At 40.6% G+C, this 19,897-nt stretch overlaps 2 protein-coding genes across 4 annotated transcripts in view; one reads left to right on the top strand and one right to left on the bottom strand.

Annotated features, from left to right (window-relative positions):
- Positions 1 to 19,897, bottom strand: part of MYBPC1 (myosin binding protein C1) — a 113,437-nt gene that overhangs the window by 80,523 nt on the left and 13,017 nt on the right. For all 3 annotated transcript variants that reach the window (XM_054989159.1, XM_054989160.1, XM_054989161.1), the window contains exons 2-6: positions 14,224 to 14,256; positions 12,279 to 12,320; positions 4,771 to 4,875; positions 2,886 to 3,034; positions 990 to 1,107 (exon numbers count right to left, since the gene is read on the bottom strand). In XM_054989159.1, the coding sequence (XP_054845134.1) occupies positions 990 to 1,107; positions 2,886 to 3,034; positions 4,771 to 4,875; positions 12,279 to 12,320; positions 14,224 to 14,256 (447 nt within the window). The remainder of the gene's footprint in view (positions 1 to 989; positions 1,108 to 2,885; positions 3,035 to 4,770; positions 4,876 to 12,278; positions 12,321 to 14,223; positions 14,257 to 19,897) is intronic.
- LOC129336144 (ubiquitin) lies at positions 9,597 to 9,915 on the top strand. Its single transcript, XM_054989162.1, has one exon. The coding sequence runs from the start codon at positions 9,604 to 9,606 to the stop codon at positions 9,832 to 9,834; it is 231 nt and encodes a 76-aa protein (XP_054845137.1). The 5' UTR covers positions 9,597 to 9,603; the 3' UTR covers positions 9,835 to 9,915.

The raw sequence follows: 19,897 nt of genomic DNA, 5'->3' as shown, positions 1-19,897 counted from the left end.
AGAGACTCTACCATACCTTAAAAACTCAGACTTTTAAACTGGATTTTAATTAGTGCCGTGTTAGCAGTCTTAGAAATATTACAAAATCAAATGGTGGGGTATAAATATGTTAATAAATAATAAAATAAAAACTGGGCCTGGTATCTGATACATGGGTTCCGGAAGAGGGCAGGAAGGAGGATTCTCCCTCCCCCCTGCTCCATGTTGGACCGGGCTACTCATACATGTTAGGCCCTCCTTCTGTTCCTTTCTGAACTCAGATCCACAGCCCCACTGTAGTCTGAATGTAGAATTAGTTCCCAAGGCTCGGTACAGATATAGCTGCAAACAAGCAGACTGCCCACTTTGATCTGGGGTGGGGGGTTGCCTGTTTAATCTGATCAATCTCTATTTGGCACTTCAGATTTTAAACACGTTTCAAACACAATCTTTACTCTTTAAAAATTCTTCTGAGGTAGGAGTTGAGGTTGGCCTTGTGACTGAGACAAGGCAATCAACGTTGTCCCTAGCCCTGCTTTGAGAAGAGAGCGGTAAGGTAATTTCATAACAGACCTGTTAATCAGCCAGTGACCACTGCACAAATGTAACTGCAAGCCAGGAGGAAAGGTTTTCCTTGAGTGTGATGCAAGGAAAAGATGTTGCAGCCAGTCTTACAACTAAAATTATGTATGTCTGAAGACAGACAGAGGCTATAATTTCCTGGTAGGCTTCTGGAAAGGAAGAGAGCAGAAGGAGGGGAACAGAGCTGCATGCACTAACAAGAGCAGTATCCCTCCTTCCGGTGGTATAACTGAGGTCTGAATCCCTCCTTTTACCCTGGCTTTTCAAGAATCTTGCTGGTTCCTAAGTTTTGCAAAAAAAAATAAACAAAACATATCAAAAATAGGAATAGATATCAGCCTGAGGAGTTTGAATAAATATGCTTATATTATAAGATATTATATACAGAGTTTTTTTAAAAAGAAAAAAGCAATAAAGGGAATTCTTACCATGGACTTCCAGATCAAAAGAGCAGCTATCAACTTTATCCTTATATGTAACTTCACACCTATAATTTCCTCCATAGTTTTCCTTAGCTTTAATTATGTGCATCTCGAATGTATAAATCTGTAATCCAAATCCAAACAGTTTAATTTAGGAGAATAGTCACATACTGAAAACATACACTTATCCACATATACGTACAAATAACATATCCCGTATAGATTTGGTAGGATATGCAATGCAGTCATGGTGAATGGGAATCAGATCCCTGATTCGGCAGGACTTTTGATTTCTTGCTATTCTACAATCTTAAACTTATACCCTTCTAAGTCCACTGAAGAGAATGAACTTAGAAGATATAACTCTGCATAGGATGGCATTGCTAATGACTTTGTTAGGTATGTCAGGTACACTACATTTGTCATACAGTAAGAAAAAATGGTTCAACCCTGAAATCTGAGTATACAGGATCCTACTCTGGGTTGGAAAATGCCTGGAAAGTTGGAGGCAGAGCCTGGGCTTGGGGGGGGGGGGAGAGATAGAGTTTGGGGAGAGGAGGGAGCTCAGCAGGGATGGGTTACCATAGAGCCCACTCTCCAAAGCTGCCTTTTTCTCCTGGGGAACTGATCTCTGTAGTCTGGAGGTCTCCAGCCCCACCTGGAGGTTGACAACCCTAGATCCTGCCCAGAAGCTGGATATACTTTTGGTGGGTACATGATAGAAGTTTACAGAATTATTAATGGTGTGGAAGGAGTAGCTTGAGAAAACTTTTGCTGCATGTTGACAACATATAAAAGGAAGCACTTTACTTGATTAATTTTGGAATTGATGCAACAATGGCCACTTACTTCAGACAGCTTTTTGAAAAAAGAACTGGATACATTAAAAAAGGATAATTCTATCAATAAGTATTAACCATGGTAGCTCTCAAGAATTTCTATTTCTAGAAGCAGTGTTCGTCTGAAGATTGGATATTGAAGACCTGGGAAAACTATCACCTTCACTCGCTCTTGCTGACCACTTTTGGGAATGGAATTTCTACCTAAACTAGGTAGAAATAATAATAACGTTCAATTTATACACCACCCTTTGGGACAACTTAATGCCCACTCAGAGCAGTTTATAAAGGATGTTGTTATTCTCTCAACAATCACCCTGTAAGGAGAGTGGGGCTGAGAGAGCTCTGAGAAGTTGTGACTGACCCAAGGTCACCCAGCTGGCTTCACATGAGAGAGTGGGGAATCAAACCCGGTTCCCCAGATTAGAGTCCTACTGCTCTTAACCACTACACCAAACTGGCTCTCTCAAACAGTTAGCAAGTCCTTAAAAATCCAGAAAAAGCTTTGCATTTGTACCGAGTAGTAATCAGTGAAATGGAACGAAGTGGTACCTTATGGCTCCAGGGCCATAATAATCTGTGGTCAAATACAAACGCCCTCTGATCAGGAAACCTGGAGTGTATCCAAACATCCATAGACTTTGCAGAGCATGACTTTCCTGCTTCTTCTTTCCACTGCAGTTTACTGCCCCCCACCCCAATGTTGTGACCATGGTGGTCAATATTGGGCCAAAGTTGGGAGGTCTGTGGTGGGAGGATGGAATCAGTGGAAAATCACTGCCCCTGCTTCCAAAGATTTAAACATCATTAAGTCTTTGGAACTCCATGTCACTTTGCATAAGGGATACAGAGTACCCATCTCCATCTCCAGGAATAAGAGACACACTGAAACCATGTATGAGTTATAATACATATCCAGCATTGCCTGACTCAGGAAATAAACTAGTAACTGATGAAGCCATTAATTAAACACACATGATCTCATGTCTTTTATATGGGAGCTTGGTAGTTTATAAATTACAGATAAAAATAAAATTGTGAGTTAAAAGGCATCCAGATGTACCTTGGTTTGGCGCTCAAATGTCTCCTTGAGCTGAAGGTGCTTCCCTGCTTTGCTCGCCAGGTCCATCCATTTCCCTTTGAACCACTTCACAGTTGGCTTCCGAAGAAGATCTTGGGCTTCAACTTTGGCTACGAATGTAATGTTTTGCCCTTAAAGAAATAAAATACTAGTTAACACTTGGTTGACTATTGTGCTTGTCACCATTCATAGCAATCTGCTTGAGGAACTGTACATGAAAGTTCAAAGAAGATGAATAATATATCAGTGATTTTTTTTTAAAAGCTGAATGTGCTTACAACATTAGATCTAATCATCAAAAAGTTGGGCACTAGTTCAGTAGAATAGCTTCAACACTGTAAAATAGCAAACATTATCACCCCAATCCACCTAGGATTATCACTTTATCACCCCAATTCGCCTATGTGCCTGAAAACAGGCTTCTGTGCACAGGTGAGGTCTTAGTGATTCTGAGGGCCTGAGCAAAATGGTAGGATGCGCTCCCAGAATCACAGAGTGTGGGGTCAGCATGTGGCTGATTGTCTGAGTGCCTGAGTGAAGCCACTGCCACCAACCCCCTGATGGCAGTAGCTTCAGGGCAGTGTCAGCTGTAGGTAGGGGGCTCACTATCCTACACAATCAGCTGTAGGGTGTGGGTCGGTCCCATCATGCTACTGGTGGTGATCACGTTGCCTGAGACTGAGAGTGGAAATACACATTGTGGATTATCTGGGAATTCTCAAGTACAGGATTTTTATGTGTGGTCCTCAGTTCACATGCAGGCTGTTCTTGCTTGGTGCATGTGAATGCTGCTTTCATGGGACCTCCCTTTGAGTGATTGCACCTGCGAGTGAGTCCGGAGAACAAAGTGCCAATTCAGCTCTGTTTTTGCTGTGAGAACAAGTACTGTAGGGTCTTTGAATTGTCGGTTTGCATTTCTTTAAGGTGTGAGAAAGTGCCAAGATCTGCATTTCAATCAATTGAAGTGGGAGGTGATGGAAACTGGGATACTTTTAGAAGCTGAAGAAGAACTGATATTGAATGTGTGAATGTATTCACACAGAGCAAATTGAAGTGTGACTGTGTGAGCAAGTGTATGGAAAGCTAGAGGGGGGGGCATGTGAAACGCAGTTCACTTCAGTGTCCCTAGGTACTTAGTAATGTGTATTTCCACCCTCCGGCAGTGCAGTCGCCTGTAGGGCAGTGTGGGCCCTGGAATCACAGTGGCTGCAGCTTCAGCAGGGCAGCAAATGGGGCAGCTGGCTGCAGGGCAGTTAGGGGCCCCCAGCATGAGGCCTGGTGTGGCTTCCCAGGAGGCCCCATAGCAAAGACTGCCACTGTCCTTAAATGTCTGATTAATGCATACTTTCATACAAAAGTTCCCAGTTTCAGTACTTGGCATGTGCAGTTAAAAAGATATCAGTTACCAAGACTTGGGAAAGGTCTTTCCCTCTGTCACTCCAGAAAGCCACTGCCTGTCAGAATGGACAATATTGAGCTAGATGACCAAAAGAGTGACTTGGTACAAGTAAGTTCACATGCAATTAAGGGCTGTCTGTGCAATTCTACTCTCTGATCCAGAAGCTAGGGCTATGCCTTTATCAAAACTAACATCTCAGCAATAGTATATTTAGGAGGGAGAAGGGCTGGTTCCATTTTCTTCTTTCGCATACCTAAAACAGAGTCAAAGGGATTTTCGTTTCTAAAAAAGGAATCCGTGTGCAACCTTGGCTGATCTACAAGCATCTATTGGATTAGCCATCTGTCTAAGCACTAGAAGGCAAAACTGAACCAACTTACAAGGCCTTGCGGTCTCTTAAGTGCATAAACTCAGTACATAAATCTTTTGAATCTTGTCAGGTTTCAAGAGAACTGTTCAGGCACTTACCCACGCTAATGGAGCCACTCTTAGGCTTTTCAATAAATAAAACAGATTTTTGGGAATTGTCAGGCTTTTCTCCTTCTTCTGGTGGAGCATCTCCGACAGACCATACTAATATAGGGAAAAAAGGGGGGGAGGAATATCACTTAACTGAACAAACATTACAGACAATACTTACCTGAATTCTTTATTTTAACCCCAATGAGTCCTTTCTTTATACTTCACCGATAGGCACATTTTCCTTCATCATTTTCCAGCAAGACATGTATTCATTGGAAGAGATGGGATCAAAATTTACAGGATGAAAAAATTGTGAATGGCATAGCCTGTCTTCGGTGGCTGGAAATTGTAACGTTTGGGTGGAAAGTCTTTGGCCACAATGGCAACTTGAATTATACCAATATATCTCTGTTTTTAATAGTGAATGGTGTGTAATCTAAGCTTGGGTGGATTTCCCCCCCTAGACTTTTTGTCCCCTCACTTCCCGTACCAAGTATGAATAGCTCTTAAGGTCAAACTAGATGTGATGATGATCTTATGGCCGCCATGAGGACACCGCAGCCATTTCAAGTTATTTCAAAATTCTGTGAGGGCTCGATCCAGATTGGATTCAAAGTATGGCAGGCTAAGGTGCCTTTGTTCCCATGCATGCCTTATCAAATGGCATGCTTTATCCCACCCCCTACCCCTGTAGCTATTTCACCACTTGAAAAGGTGGAGGGGGAACAAGAGTGCCATACTGTGGGCCTGATCAGGATTCATCCCTCACAACATTTTAAAATGACTCTAAAATGGCGGTGGCGTCCTTGTGGTTGCGACAAGGATGCTGTCAGATCTAGTTTGGCCTTTAGATTGGGAATCCAGTTTTACCTTGACCCTGCACACTCCAGAGTAAAGTTCAAAACTGTTGCTGTCTGATATCTCCACCCACTGAGTGGTGTAGGAACATGACACACTTATGTTCCACGTTTCAGTGGAACAGGATGGTTTGCACCCAGGGCTTTTTTTCAGGGGGAACCTGGGGGAACGGAGTTCCAGCACCTCTTGAAAATACTCGGCAATAGTGCTTGAAAATAATATGATTTCAAAGAATCCCATGTGTTTCTTCCTCATTTCCCTTTTGAGAGTTCTGCCACATCTTTTCCCAGAAAAAAACCCTGTTTGCACCCATTTCTTTGCATGTGCACATGAGTTCTCTGCACTGACACAAATAGCTACCAGCATAAAATCAAGAGGTCTGTGTGTGCATCTGACTATACCTATCTCTGGATCAGCGGTGACCTGCAAATTGCCTGGGCCTTGGCCTCTAAAGCATTCTGTGTATACACTGCAGCTTAAAGAAACTTTGGACTGTTTTTTAAAAAGTAGATCTGAAAGAAAGACATTGTAAAACACAAGTGGAAGGTAAACACATATGGACCACTGTAATAGAAACTGAAAAAGTAACAAGAAATAGGCTATTAGTAGTTATTGCACCAGAACAAAATTGGAATGTTTTGATTGCCCCTTCTTTGCTTTGTTTTAGGGAATCTCACCTGAGTCCTTTCTGTCTCCAGACCGATTCCTATCTGAAAGGTAAAAGCAGATGACAAGATAACACCAATTTATACCCTGGAAATCTAGTTGGTCTCTAAGGTGCAACTGGACTCGACCAGTTCACAAGTTACACCCTGATTGCTTTTATTGGCCATATGGATTTGTAGGCTCTTTGCACTTATCAGAGGAGATAAAATCAAAATTGTGGGATATAAATAGGTGGTTTATGGATGAAACTAAACCAAATGCATTTAGCAAGACAGTTTTATAAGGAAACTGGTGCACAGGTAATAGCTGGAAAGAATGTTTTTCCTCGTGTTTTTTTCTGTGGTAGAGGTAAAAGTGAGTTATTGGCGTTTCCCCAAAATAACACTGAAAGGAAAGTTATAAAACCCTTCTCCTTCCACCCCCTACTCCAGTACTATCCAACTAGCAATCCCAGTAGCTGCATGTGAAAAAGGAAAATAAAAAGTATTTTCAAATTATTGCAGAAGTACCTGTGATATGCTGTTCTACCCTAAGCAAATGAGTAAAGAGGAATAGACTGGGGCCTTTCAATATCCTGCTCCTTTCCTCATATTAATTAAAGAGCTATCTCCTAAAACTTTCACTGAAACAAATAGCAAAACATAGCCTCCTCACTCCATTCCTAAACATAATTCTTATTGAAGATGTCTTATGGCGTCTAATTTAACAATATTCTTCTGTGTAAAAAGGAAAAAACCAAGACTCTAACAAGTGCAGGAGACAGATTATTTATTTCACGACGTCAGTCCTGCTATATTCTGTCATGATGAAGTCAGAATAACTCAACACAGATTGAGATCTACCTATTAGAATAAATAATTTGCCTCCCGCTCTTGTCAGACTCCCTTTTTCTCCCCAGTTTTGTCGTATCATCCTGTGGTGTATGATACGGAATCAATCCTGGTTGGAGATAGAAGAACAAATGTTTAATATTTTTCATTATCATTATACCAAAACCAGACAAAAGGGAATTGTCCTCCTAACCTGCTTGTGTAGTGTCATCTTCATCTGAAAAAAAGAAATATATAACAAGTAAAAAAACAGGAAAAGCCACAATACAGATTGTCCTTTTTTTGTTTAGTACAAACAAATAAGAATGAGAAACCTGCAAAAGAAAGGGAAGGAGGAAACCATGATAGCTGGAAAATGGTAATGAAAAGTGCAAACTGATGAATGAAGCTTTATGGGACTGAGCAGCTGAAATGGTAAACTTTAATGCTTCATGGTAGAACAAAAATGGGATGAAAAATGTGATCCATTATTAAACATGGATATGCATGGGAGCGTTCAAAGTGGTTGTATTTGTTAGAAATGCCATCCACAAAATACAAAAATTGGAGGGGGTACAAAAATGGAGTACAAAAAAAGCGAACAATGAAAATCAAGGTCAACCATTGATCTGACCTTCTGAAGAGGATGTCATTTCACTGACGTTCCCGTCTGCAAGTAAAATGTGTACCATATATTCATTATAATTTTTAAGACACAAAAATACCATAATTAGAAAAAAAATCCAGTACTTTCTAACACTGGCAAAAGATTAATCCAAAATGAAAGGATTACGTAACGTTTCCCTTTTAAATTCAGTTGATTTCTAATTTTTTTTTTAAAAAAAAATATGGCTGATAGTGGTCTCAGCCCAGTCAAATGTAATTATTTTTAGGTCTCATTGATTTCAAAGGGAGAGTAAACCACACGTCTAGCCCTGTCCCATGTAATATGCTTAACTTTGGCTGCCTGGTGCCTAATAATAATCATAAACAATATGCAATTAACACCCTATTTCAACTAGATACAATCTGATTACTGAGCAAATATATACCAGAACATTATACTTAACAAAATACAGTACTTATCCATAGTTAATGTTATAATTAAAAACAATCTGTCCAATTTTGATAGTGTTTGGATCTGTAGCATATTCCAGACCAAAACTCATTATACATGGATGCGGACAGTCCTTGTTCTAAAATGCACTGCTATTGTTCTGACCTCAGTCACACCTTTGGAGCTGCTATCTGGAATAAATGTTGTTCGTCTTTTAAAGTGCCACTGAACTCTTACTATGAAGAACAAAACTGTTCGTTCAGTCCAGGATTCCATAAGTTTGTGTCTATTTGTAAGAAAAATATTTTAAGTTGAAATAATTTGGAAAAGGGAGAAATACTGGCCAAATTGTAGCAGCCTGACTAGTCCAGGTTTGTCAGAATTTGTCTGGTAAGTAGGGTTGGCTGTGGTCAGTACTTGGATGAGAGTCCACCAAAAAAACTAAGGGTTGCTATGCAGAGGAAGGTAATGGAAAACCATCTCTGCTCATCTCTTGCCTTGAAAACCCCAAGACAGATTGCCATAAGTCGGTTGCAATCGATGGCACTCAGGTATTAATTAGTTGCCAAATGACAGTCTGTTAGATGACTCCCATTTATTTACTTGGAGCCAAGATATCATGTCCCACTCTTATTTATATGATTAATCTTAAAGAATGAAATACTTCTGCTCCCACAAACAAGGAGGTATCCCTGAAACACTAGAAGATGTGTGTGTATCTCCTTCTGATCTGTAAACTTACGTTACTCATATGAGTAAATGCAGTTGTAATTAAGCCAGTCTTATGTATGGAACAATTACCTTTTTAATAAACAGTTAATAAAAATTTTAAAAAGCAGAATTAGTTTTTTTGATTCTGATGTTATGGATTAGATGTTTTCCCCTGCTCCCTGCAGAAGAAACAACAGCTTGGTGAGTTTCCCATTAGAAAAGTGATGCAAATCCAAAGAGTGGCATCATCCTTGGAAAATTATTGTCACATAAGTCAGCAATCTAGTTTGCTACATTCTTGTTGAAAGAACTGAATAGCTAGAAGAACAAAAGCGGTTACTAGGTATGCAGTGTGACAACTGCAGTTTCACCAGCTGGTGCAGCCTATCTTTTATAAGGAAAAAGGGGGAGGGGTACTTAATACCAACCATTCTGTACGTTTCCAGAATATAGAACTGTGATGCAAATCATCTATGGATGTGAAGTTAAAAAATGTCAATGGAACTGCTTTGATGAATGGAATGAAAGAATTGTAACTATCTACCTTTCCTAGTTCTTTGGTTGCTAGAACTGGGTGGACGGACTGCTCAATTAAAATGGAGAAATGATATTAATGACAGTGACCTGTTTATAAATGTTGATCTTATCTTTGTTAGCAATCTTATCAGAAGATAACAAATATCCAAAGAATATCAGACCTGATAGAAGAATTATGATTATTTCACTCTCAGGGGAGGCATGCAGATCTTTGTGAAGACCCTGACTGGCAAGACCATTACCCTGGAGGTGGAGCCCAGTGACACCATAGAGAATGTGAAGGCCAAGATCCAGGATAAGGAAGGCATCCCCCCTGATCAACAGAGGCTCATCTTTGCTGGCAAGCAGCTGGAAGATGGCCGCACCCTCTCTGACTACAACATCCAGAAGGAGTCCACCCTCCATCTTGTGCTGCGTCTCAGGGGTGGTTAATTACTACTAAGTTGCTGTTTGTTTCCATCTACTCAAGTGAAACTTCACTGCACTTTGTTTCAATAAAGCTGTTGCATTCCCCCCCCCCCAAAATACTTCAAAATATAAAAGCTAGTAAAGTCATTTTTAAAGTCATTCATGTTAATGAATATGGGGCACAATCCATTAGGATCTCTTACATGTGTTATGCAGAAATAACTAGAATGACTGTGAGAATCGTACATTTTCACTGGATTCCATGGTTCACCTCTATATTTAAAGGATCTATTGGATGGGGGTAGGGAAAGTAGATTATGAAAGTAGAGAATGCAGGGCTACTGGATTCTTGAATTTACCATGGTCTTTAATCAAAATCTACCCATGCCTACTCTCTCATAAATGTTATGTCCTTGATCTTGCTATTCTAGACAGTGGAGATTTTATATTGTGATTTCTAGAAAATATTATGTAAAATGTGCAGATAATAGAAAAGGACCTTGATGCAGAATTAAAATGAAACATGCAGACACTTCATTAAATGTTTGAATGGATGAAACCTAAAGAAAGAAATTAGCTAAATAATTTTAGATTTAGTTATCGTTCCATTTGATGAGTCTGTTACACTGGCAGTGCTTTCTAAACAAAAGCGACGGTGATCAGATGCACTGTATGGAATGAAATAGATCAAGAAAAAAAGGTTAGTTGTGTTTCATACACAGGATGATGCTGGACAAAAGAAAGGCGTGGAAAGCAGTCAGTAATCTGTGAGTGTTGCAAGGCTCCTGTTAATGCAGTCCTTCTGCAATCAAGAAATAAAATAATATTATTAGTCCTGATGGTGATGAGCTGGTCATTTAATTTTCCAGGAAAGTTCTCAGCAGGTTGCTGCCCTAAGGGGGGCTGCTGGTGACCAGGAACAAGCAGAGCCAAAATGTCAGCAGCTCCACCACTCTTGCTGGAGTTCATTGGCTCATGTCCTTCAGCAGCAGTGACAATCAAGGTCATATTATCAAAGGCGTCCTCCTGCACTACCACCAGAGGCAATGAGTAGGCCCATCAATGACACTGCTAGAAGGGTTTGAGCCGAGTGGCCCATCCATGAGGTGCCAGTTCACATGGGGGCCGCTCCGTTTGGCTTGATCCCCAGCCGTTTGAAGCTTCCATTCCACCCTTGTATTTGATGCACCAGTTAACATTGTATAAATAAAATGTATGGAATGGAGTTAGTGCTAGATGATACTACGAAGTTCACAAGGCTGCTGTTAATTCAGTTTTTCCTGTGTATGAAAGAAATCCTGAATGGAAGAATTAGTGTTTTTTAGATTTTCATAATTCTATCATCAAAATTCTGGTTCAAAACTCATGATTAGGCAGTAATTCCACTGATTTAAATGAAGATTAGGTCCTATTCAAGCTGGGGATCCAAAGAATGATCCTGGTTCATTGTGTCTCTGTGTTTTGCTAAGTATTATGAAAGGCCATAGGGGGAAAATCTACAGTGCAAAACAGAGATGTTTGGATTCTTTTCAAAGTGTTCAGGAGGATTTGCATATTAAATGCAAAATGTCATAGAAATCCAACAGAAATCACATTTTTGCCTTAATTTTCACAGTAGGAAAAAAGTGTACACCATGAACTGGTCTTTGGAGGCTGGTCCACCCACAGAATGGATAGAAGAGGAGAAGAAAGTAGAAAGAATGGAAGTTGGGAGTGGAGAACCTAGTGGAAAGGAAGGAGCAGTTGGATACAACAATGAAAGGGAGTCATTGGCTTGTCTACATTTCTAACCTATAGAATAAACTGATAATGTGGAAGATCAGACTGTTGAAGAAACAGTAGCAACTGTTTGATGATACATAAAATGAAACAATCCATCTCATTTAAGAGTTACCTGTATATACTGATCAGAGTTCCAGTCAACTCTGTCAGTGTTGCCTTCTTCCATCATTTTAAAGTTTGATCTGCGAGAGTGTGCAGTATTGGAAGGTATATCAAACTAGGCTAGATTGTTTTTATTTTGTTTATGGCACTGTGGTAAAGCATTCACAAAGGCTTAGATAGTAAATAGTTAATGGTTGCAGGTGAGGCCATCTTCCTCCTACCGGAGTCTGGGTAGAAGATACAAACAGATTTATGTGAGATAGTTGCAGCAGTGGTTGCAATTAGGGCCTCTAGGCAAAATAAACTTGTTGAGCTCCTTTCCTTGGGGAACTTGGAGAACTTTCTGAACTCCATTACAGCAGGTACATGTGAAAGAACAACATTATTCCCTTAAACTGGTGAGATATATAGATAAAAACTTGGACGATGCACTAAACTGAACTATTAAAAAGTAATGAAATGAAAGACTGGCAGGAGGAGAACGCAAAGCAAAAAAGGCAAAAGAGAAAATCCAGACAATCTACTTCTCTGACATTTACTAAGATTTTGCCCATGTGTAAATTTTACAAGGCAATTGCACTCACCTTTTGCCGGTACATTTTCACCTTCCTGAGGTTTATTTTGTTCTGTTTAGGAAGTAGAAGCACAATTTTGAGAGAAAACACCCTGATCATAAACATTTGCGCTGGCATATCTGCCTGCGATGTTGGCTTCACATAAACATTTTTCGATGTTGTACCAGCATAGCAGTTGATATGCCCTAGAGCACGAATTATTAGGCTATGCACAAGATAGATTGTTAACATAGATTAAACATCTATATGGAATTATTTAAAAAAATGGCAAGCCACTGAGTCTTGTTAGAACACAAAACCTCCTGTTGGACAGAATAATTACTTTCAGCCTAAGTTCTCCAAGTCCTGTTACTCCCTAAAAACTTACTTGGGGTTCTTCAAAGAATTAGCAGTGGTGGAGAAGCTCTGAAAGTCTACCATTGTATTCCTGCAATGTGTGGGTACAGTTGCATGTATTCTAGGGTTGCCAATTCCAGCTTGAGAAATTCCTGGATATTTGGGGGTGCTTGGGGAGGCATGGCCTTCCTTGCAGTGGATTTCTTTTATTGCTCCCTGAAAACCAGAAGACTGTTCCTATCAGTTTGGAACACAAGGATGCCTTGGTGTCACATTTCCAGATTAAGGAAAACTGAAGTAATTGTAGCTAAGTCACTCTAAAGGGCAGAATATGTTGTATACTGTCAAATATTTCAGACAGTTCAGAATGTAAAGAATAGGACAGTCAGGTTGTAAACAGATTTTCTGAATACATTACTCCAAAATCCCCTTTTTGGTTTCTTGTTTATTTTTAGGCACAGTATGAAGTGTTGGTGCTGGTCTACCAAGTCGTAAGTTGCCTGGGACCTGGGTAATTGAAGAATCACCCTATACGCCTATTTAGTAGCTTATCCCCTGCTCCAAATGCCCTCACTTAGGCAAGAGAGGGCATCTTCTGGGTTCAGGGTCTTTTCAGTGGTGGAGCTCAGGTTATGTAATAGTATCCCCACAGGTACTCACTTGGCGCCTCCGTCTGTTTTGCTCAAATGTGTTTTTGTAGTGGAAGTGATTTTGCTATTGCTATATTTGTTGATTTGAATTTGTTTCCTGTTTTGAATTGTAAAGTGTTGTTAGTCACCATGAAGACGGAATTATGGAAAGATGGGGTACAAATGTTTTGAATCAATAAAATAAAAAATGATGGAACTGTACATCACAGCAAGAATTCTCATGCAATCTGATCCTATACATGTCTACATGTATATATACATGTAGAATTTAAGTTCTACTTACTTTTGCAGGAATTCATTAATTTACTGTATAAAACATGCCTAAACATGTTACACATGCATTATGTTGACAAATTACTATAGTATTAGAGTTGAACTAACTTTGAAGGAAGGTTTTTTTAAAAAATCGACGGTAATAAAATAGAAATGCGCAAATATTTGAAATCTGGTGAATTTTCAGTTCAGAGGCCTCATCAGCGTGCCCTTACCCAGAAGCCATGCTTGTGTGCTTGTTGATGTATTAGATTACCTTTTCATCAATTACTACATGTGGTCAGGAAAACATAACAGATTTTCTGCAGAAATAATGAAGCTTTTTTCTTTTTAGCCAAGATGGTATCAACTTTTCTGAAGTACATACAGTATTTGATCAAATGACCACTCCCAGCACAATTACCACCCCCAATAATCCTGGTAACTGTATTTGTGTTGGGCAGAATTTGTGTTGGTTCCCACAAAAGTACAGTTCTCAGGGCTTCTTGGAGCAAGCTATGACAATTATATTGTCGAAGGCTTTTACGGCCAGAGAACGATGGTTGTTGTGGATTTTCTGGGCTGTATCGCCGTGAGCTTGGCAATTAAATCGCCATGAAACAAGTTTAATCTTGATTTGCAGATGTAGCAGCAGTACATAATTGCTCATGCAATACTATAAACCATTAATCAAAGCACACAACCGCTTGACTAACCTGATGCAGGTGCGTTTTCTGCTTCTGTTTCATCTGAAAAAGATGGTAGAGATCACTTTTAGATGCTAATATATATACAAATATGTACATATTGATACCATATGCTGTAGAGTACAATTGAGAGTGCTAAGTAGAGGTGGGCATGGTCTGGAAAACTGACCTAAATTTGACACGGTCCAGCCCAGTTTGTGGTTCGTGAACACACAGTTCATCAGACTCATCTTTTTCACAAACTTTGGTCTGTTTGGGCTGGTCCGTCGGTCCGTGGGCCATGAGTCTAGACATCCTGGCTCCAATCTATCAATTCCCTAGGCAATGGAGGGGACATCTGCAGATCTTCTGTGGCCCTTAAAAACTTGATAGGCAGCTCTGCCAGAGAGCTCCCATTCTGCTCTATGTGAGCAAGGAGGAAGAATTAATTCCCTAGGCAATGGAGGGGTAGATGTTCTGCAGCTATGGAAATACCAATCTTAGCCTTCAAATCCTTGATAGGCAGCTCTGCCTGCCAACCAGAGAGCTCCCATTCTGCTCCATGTGGGCAAGGAGCAAGAATTAATTCCCTAGGCAACGACTGGGAAGGTGTCTGTGTGGTAAGTGAGGGGGCTCTTCCCCCACCCTTTTCTGTTTGATTTTGCTTCATTGCAACTTTTTGGTGCTGCAGGCCAGTGCAAGTCAATTGGCATTTGCGACTCCTAGTATCTACTGGAAGTTCCCTGGGGGTGGCCGCTTTAGGGGTGGTGGTCTGTAACTCGGATGTGTGAACTGAAATCTTGGCCAAACTTGGAGGGTGGCTGGAGGAGAGTCTGCTGAAGCCTTGCTGTGAGTTTGGCATCTCTGAGTGTGAAGGGGGCAGTCCTAGGGCCCCAGAAGAGATTGACCATGGACCGATGAACTGGTCTGTGAACGGGCTGGTCTGTGGAAAGTTCGTGTTCTATGGTTCGTGAAAATCAATGGACCATGGGCTGGCAGTCCATGGCATTTGCCCGGTCTGTGCCCACTGGGGCAAATCTGGGATTGTAAAGGTTATGAATAAATGTCCTTTGAAGAGGAAGCAAGGAAAGGCAAACTTTTCACATAGAAATCCCCCTTATTGCGGTCAAAGTTATTATAATTCCAGTGAATCCTGGAGCAAATAATATTAATAGAAGAATCTCAATTTTGTGTACTCACATTATGATTATGTTCTCAAAAATGGCCGTGATGTTAGCTCTCTATCATAAAAAAAATCAGTAAATCCACTAATCTGACATCCAGGCTTATGTGTAAATGTATTCTTAATATGTATTTGCAAATAATAACCGTGTGGCAATATTTGGCACCATAGGATGGAAATAATGCATTCATATAGGAAATGAAGTCTGAATTCAAGGGCAAGGCCAGCATGGTACAATGGCCACAGTGCCACAGCATAATCCTGAAAAGAGTTACACATTTCTAAGCACATTCAATTCTGTTTAGAAATGTACGGTTAGGATTGAACTAGAGTTGCCAATTTCATGTTGGGAAACTCTTGGAGATTTGGGGGTGGAGCCTAAGAAAGGCAAGGCTTAGTGAGAGGAGGGACCTCAGTGGGGTATAATGCCATAGAGTCCACCTTCTAAAGCAGCCTTTTTCTCCAGAGGAACTGATCTATGTAGTCTGGAAATCATTGTAATTCCAGGAGGTCTCCAGGCCACATCTGGATGTTGGCAACCCTAGTTTGAACTCATACAGACCCATGCACAGATTCTTATGTAGCCACAAAATATACTGGGAGGCCTTAATACAGTCGCAACCTCTTAGTTCCATCTACCTCAGAGGGAAGGCGTGAGGGAGGAAAAGGGTTTATGTGTGGGTCATGTATATCATCCTGAGCTTGGTGGGGGGAAAATAGGATAACAATGTAATAAACAAAACAAATAAAATAAATAAAACTAGACTGTCTCAATGTGGATAATACTTGTAGAAATTACCCTCTCCCCTTAGTCTGGGGTGCGGCTTTGCTTCAACATCTGCAAAGGAATATGTGACTATAGACCTTACCCAGGAGGCCATTCACTTAACACTGGTTAGAAAAAGTACCAAACAACATTTTGCTCCCTGGGGGAGTCCATTGTGTGAATATGACGGACTGCACTTTTTAAAAACCTGGAAGATTCACTTAATAGCTGAAGGAAAGCATTGATGATGAAAGAGAAGGTGTTTGGGGTACTAGAAAGTGGTACCAGCATTCTTAAACTCAAAATAGAAAGAGAAGACTAAAAGAAAGTGTACTGGAGTGTTTGGGGAAAGCATGGGAACAAAAGCCTCTAAACATAAGAATTTAAGTATCTGTGAAGAGCATAAGAACTAAAGTTGGTGCATGTGTTGAATTACCTCAGAAATTTTCAACCCCTGATTTCACCTGACCTTTCTCCTCTAAAATAAATAAAATAGTTACTTTTGAATTAAAAAAACACCCTCCTCTGCTGCCATTTTTGTTGTTTGTTAAAGACAAAGACGAGGGGGGGAAAGAGAAGAGAATGTCATAGTGAGCAAATTGGAATTCTTTGTTCTAGGCTGCTTCATGTAGTACTTGAGTTTAAGTGGCAAAACCCATGCCCAAACCTGTCAATGATGAATGTGTTGAGAAGGCCAAGATTTCCTTACAATAAACATTTCATTGGGCCCTTCCTACCTGGATTATTTTAGCACCAAGATTCATCTCAGGACAAGTGAAAACAAAAATATAACTACCTTGCTGTATCAGACCAAGGCCCATCTAATCCAGTGTTGTTTTCAGCAAGAGCTAACCCAATGCCTCTATTCATCATGAGCAGAGAATGAATATGATGGCCATCACCTATTACATTATCCCCATTTTCTGGTACTTAGAGGTATACTGCCTCTAAATGTGGAGGTTCTATTTATTCTGGCACGTATTCTCTTACAGTCCTGTTCTCCATGAATGCTTTGATTCTTTTTTTGGTATAGCTAGTGACCATTTGTGGTTTCATAAATTAATTATCTGTCATGTGAAAAATATAAACTTTCTTTGGTCAGTTTTTAATTTACTGCCAACAACCTTCATGAGTGTCTCGGAGCTCTGGGGCTAACTAGGAGAATTTGTTTTGTCTGCAATGTTGTCAGGTAGGGCTAAACTAGATTTGGCCATGGTGTGAGGAATGAAAGTAAGCCCCTTTGCAATACAATTTTCCTGACCTCAAACAGTCCCTTGGAGTTGCTATTTATCCTGGTGATGAAAACATTGAGATTGTCTGTATGTTTTCCCCAACTGGGGAAATAGCAACTCCAACAGGCAGTTTTAGATCAGAAAAACAGGGCAGGGAGTTGCATATATATGTCTGTTCTATCTCTGTGATATTTTTGAGGTGACTGGAACTGAACACAGGAAGTTTAAATGCCTGCTGCGAAAAACATCCCTCGCAGTGCTAGTTTAGATAATAACAAAGCTTTCTAAAAAGGAAAGTCTTTTCTACTAAAACTGAAGTGGACCAGTGATTTAACAAGTACAGGAACCAGAAAATAGGGTCTGTCTCTGAAGTAAATTGAAGTAGTTAAAAATAGAGACTTCTAAAAGGAGAATATTACTGTGGAAAATGTTCTGTTCGGAACCCAGCTAGGAACCAGCTAGAGCAGGAAAAAGGCTCTTCTCTCAGATTGCATTTGATGTAGATTATAATCTACTACCTGTGAGTAGTATTTGGCTGTCCTTCTGAGGAAAACCAGTTTTTAAAAAACAACAAATAGCAACACCCATTACCCACGTCTAAGACTGTTAACCAGGTCTGGTGTTAGTATCACAGGGCCCTGCCAAGGCCCCGATGCCCACAAGTTCCCAGACCCCTGGATCCAACCATTACTGGTTTTCTGGCCCTGCTATGTCTCTTCTTTACAGTTGCTGTCCGCTTGTAAGAAAGGTAGTAATGGTTGGCTGTAGTTTTATGTTCATAAACATGTTTTATTTTATGTTGTTTATATTTCACTTTTCTCTTTAAATGAGGACCCAAAGCGGCTTTTCACATTGTTACCCTCTCCACTTAATCCTCATAACAGCAACCTGCTAAGGGTAGGTTAGCCTGAGAGATTGTGACTGGCCAAAGGTCACCTAGCAGGCTTGCATGATCAAGCGAGGGATTTAAATCTGGTCATTCCAAGTTATAGTCCTACTCAAACAACTATGCCACACAAGGCTTCTTTAAGAAATATGGCCTCTTTAAGAAATAACCAAGGGGCACCTCAGTTAAAGGAAGAAGCAGGTTCCATTACTGATGTGATTTTAGTTCTTTAGATGTTGTAGTCTGTGTCTGTAGAATTTTTTCAAGAAATTAAAGTTGATGTTTACTACATTTACTGCCTTTTGCCCTGACTGAGGGTAACATTTTGTGAACCAACCAGAAGGGTTTGAACTGAAAGAGATTTTACCCTCCAAGACAAGAACCTACAAAGTTGTGAAGGAAACAGAAGAAACCCCTGAAGGTAATAACATAGAAGAGAGGCTCAGATCTCAGGGTCAAACTACATGAGACAAAATACACTCAAATTACACTCAAACACACTTGAATTACAAAATACACTCGAATTTGTCTTGTGTGGTGAGACCCTTAGAGAGACATAACAGCTAACAGCAAATTAGTAGGGCTGACAACAGGCCTGAATAAAAGCATCCTGCCCCTTTAACAGAGGCTTAATGTGTGGAAATTGGCAGATAAGCTTTTCATGGCATGGAGGTAAATACCTGGTAAATGACATCCCATTATGTCTATTACAGGAATGGGGCATTTTTTTCTCCAGGCAGCTGGCTGCCCTGTAAGTTAGAAAGTTTAGATATGAACAGGGCTTTTTTTCTGGGAAAAGAGGTGGTGGAACTTAGTGGGTTGCCCTCGGAGAAAATGGTCACATGGCTGGTGGCCCCGCTCCCTGATCTCCAGACAGAGGGGAGCTTAGATTGCCCTCCATGCCGCTTGGCGGCGCGGAGGGCAATCTAAACTCCCCTCTGTCTGGAGATCAGGGGGCGGGGCCACCAGCCATGTGACCATTTTCAAGAGGTTCCGGAACTCCATTCCCCCACGTTCCCCCTGAAAAAAAGCCCTGAATATGAAGGTGGTGGTACTAGGGCTGCCAATAGGCCTGGGGGAAATGTCCTGTCCCTTTCATAGAGGCTTAGTGGGTTGTTATTTACTAGGTAATTCTTACCTCCATGTCATGGAAAACTTCAAGTGTCCATTTCCACACATTAAGCATTTATGAACGGGACAAGACATTTTTCTCCAAGACTATCGGCAACTGTAGGTGGTAACCCCTTTGAGTGAGCAGCAGCAACAGTGATGTGAAAGAGCAATTCACTTTGCCCTTTCTTTCAACCCCCCAACTCCCAGAAAAACCTAGCGATGGCACAGGTGTTTGCTTTCAGGATGGGTTTGTCTGCCAGAAACCCATCTATTCTGCTCTTCCCTGATGCATCATGCCCCATGGAGTCCCCAGATGCCATTCTCTACTGCCCAGCTGCCTTATAAGGCTCTCTGGCTAGGTTCTGTAAGGGGCTTTACTAGGGAGCAAATCTCAAATGCCTGACGGAGCATTCCACCATGGGAGGGAAGTTTTCCTTATTGAATCATGATGGACTTCTTCAGCTGCCAAAGTTGGTGAAATGTCAATAAAGATCTAGCCAGGAAAGTCTAAGCATAAAAATAGA

Source organism: Eublepharis macularius, chromosome 9 (genome assembly GCF_028583425.1).
Source record: "Eublepharis macularius isolate TG4126 chromosome 9, MPM_Emac_v1.0, whole genome shotgun sequence".
NCBI lineage: Eukaryota > Metazoa > Chordata > Lepidosauria > Squamata > Eublepharidae > Eublepharis > Eublepharis macularius.
Note: the sequence above shows the minus strand (reverse complement) of the source record. Positions and strands in the feature narration are given on the sequence as shown.

What these genes read in the sequence shown, in the direction of transcription:
- LOC129336144 (XM_054989162.1), top strand. Translation starts at nt 9,604, where the DNA reads ATGCAGATCTTTGTGAAGACCCTGACTGGCAAGACCATTACCCTGGAG.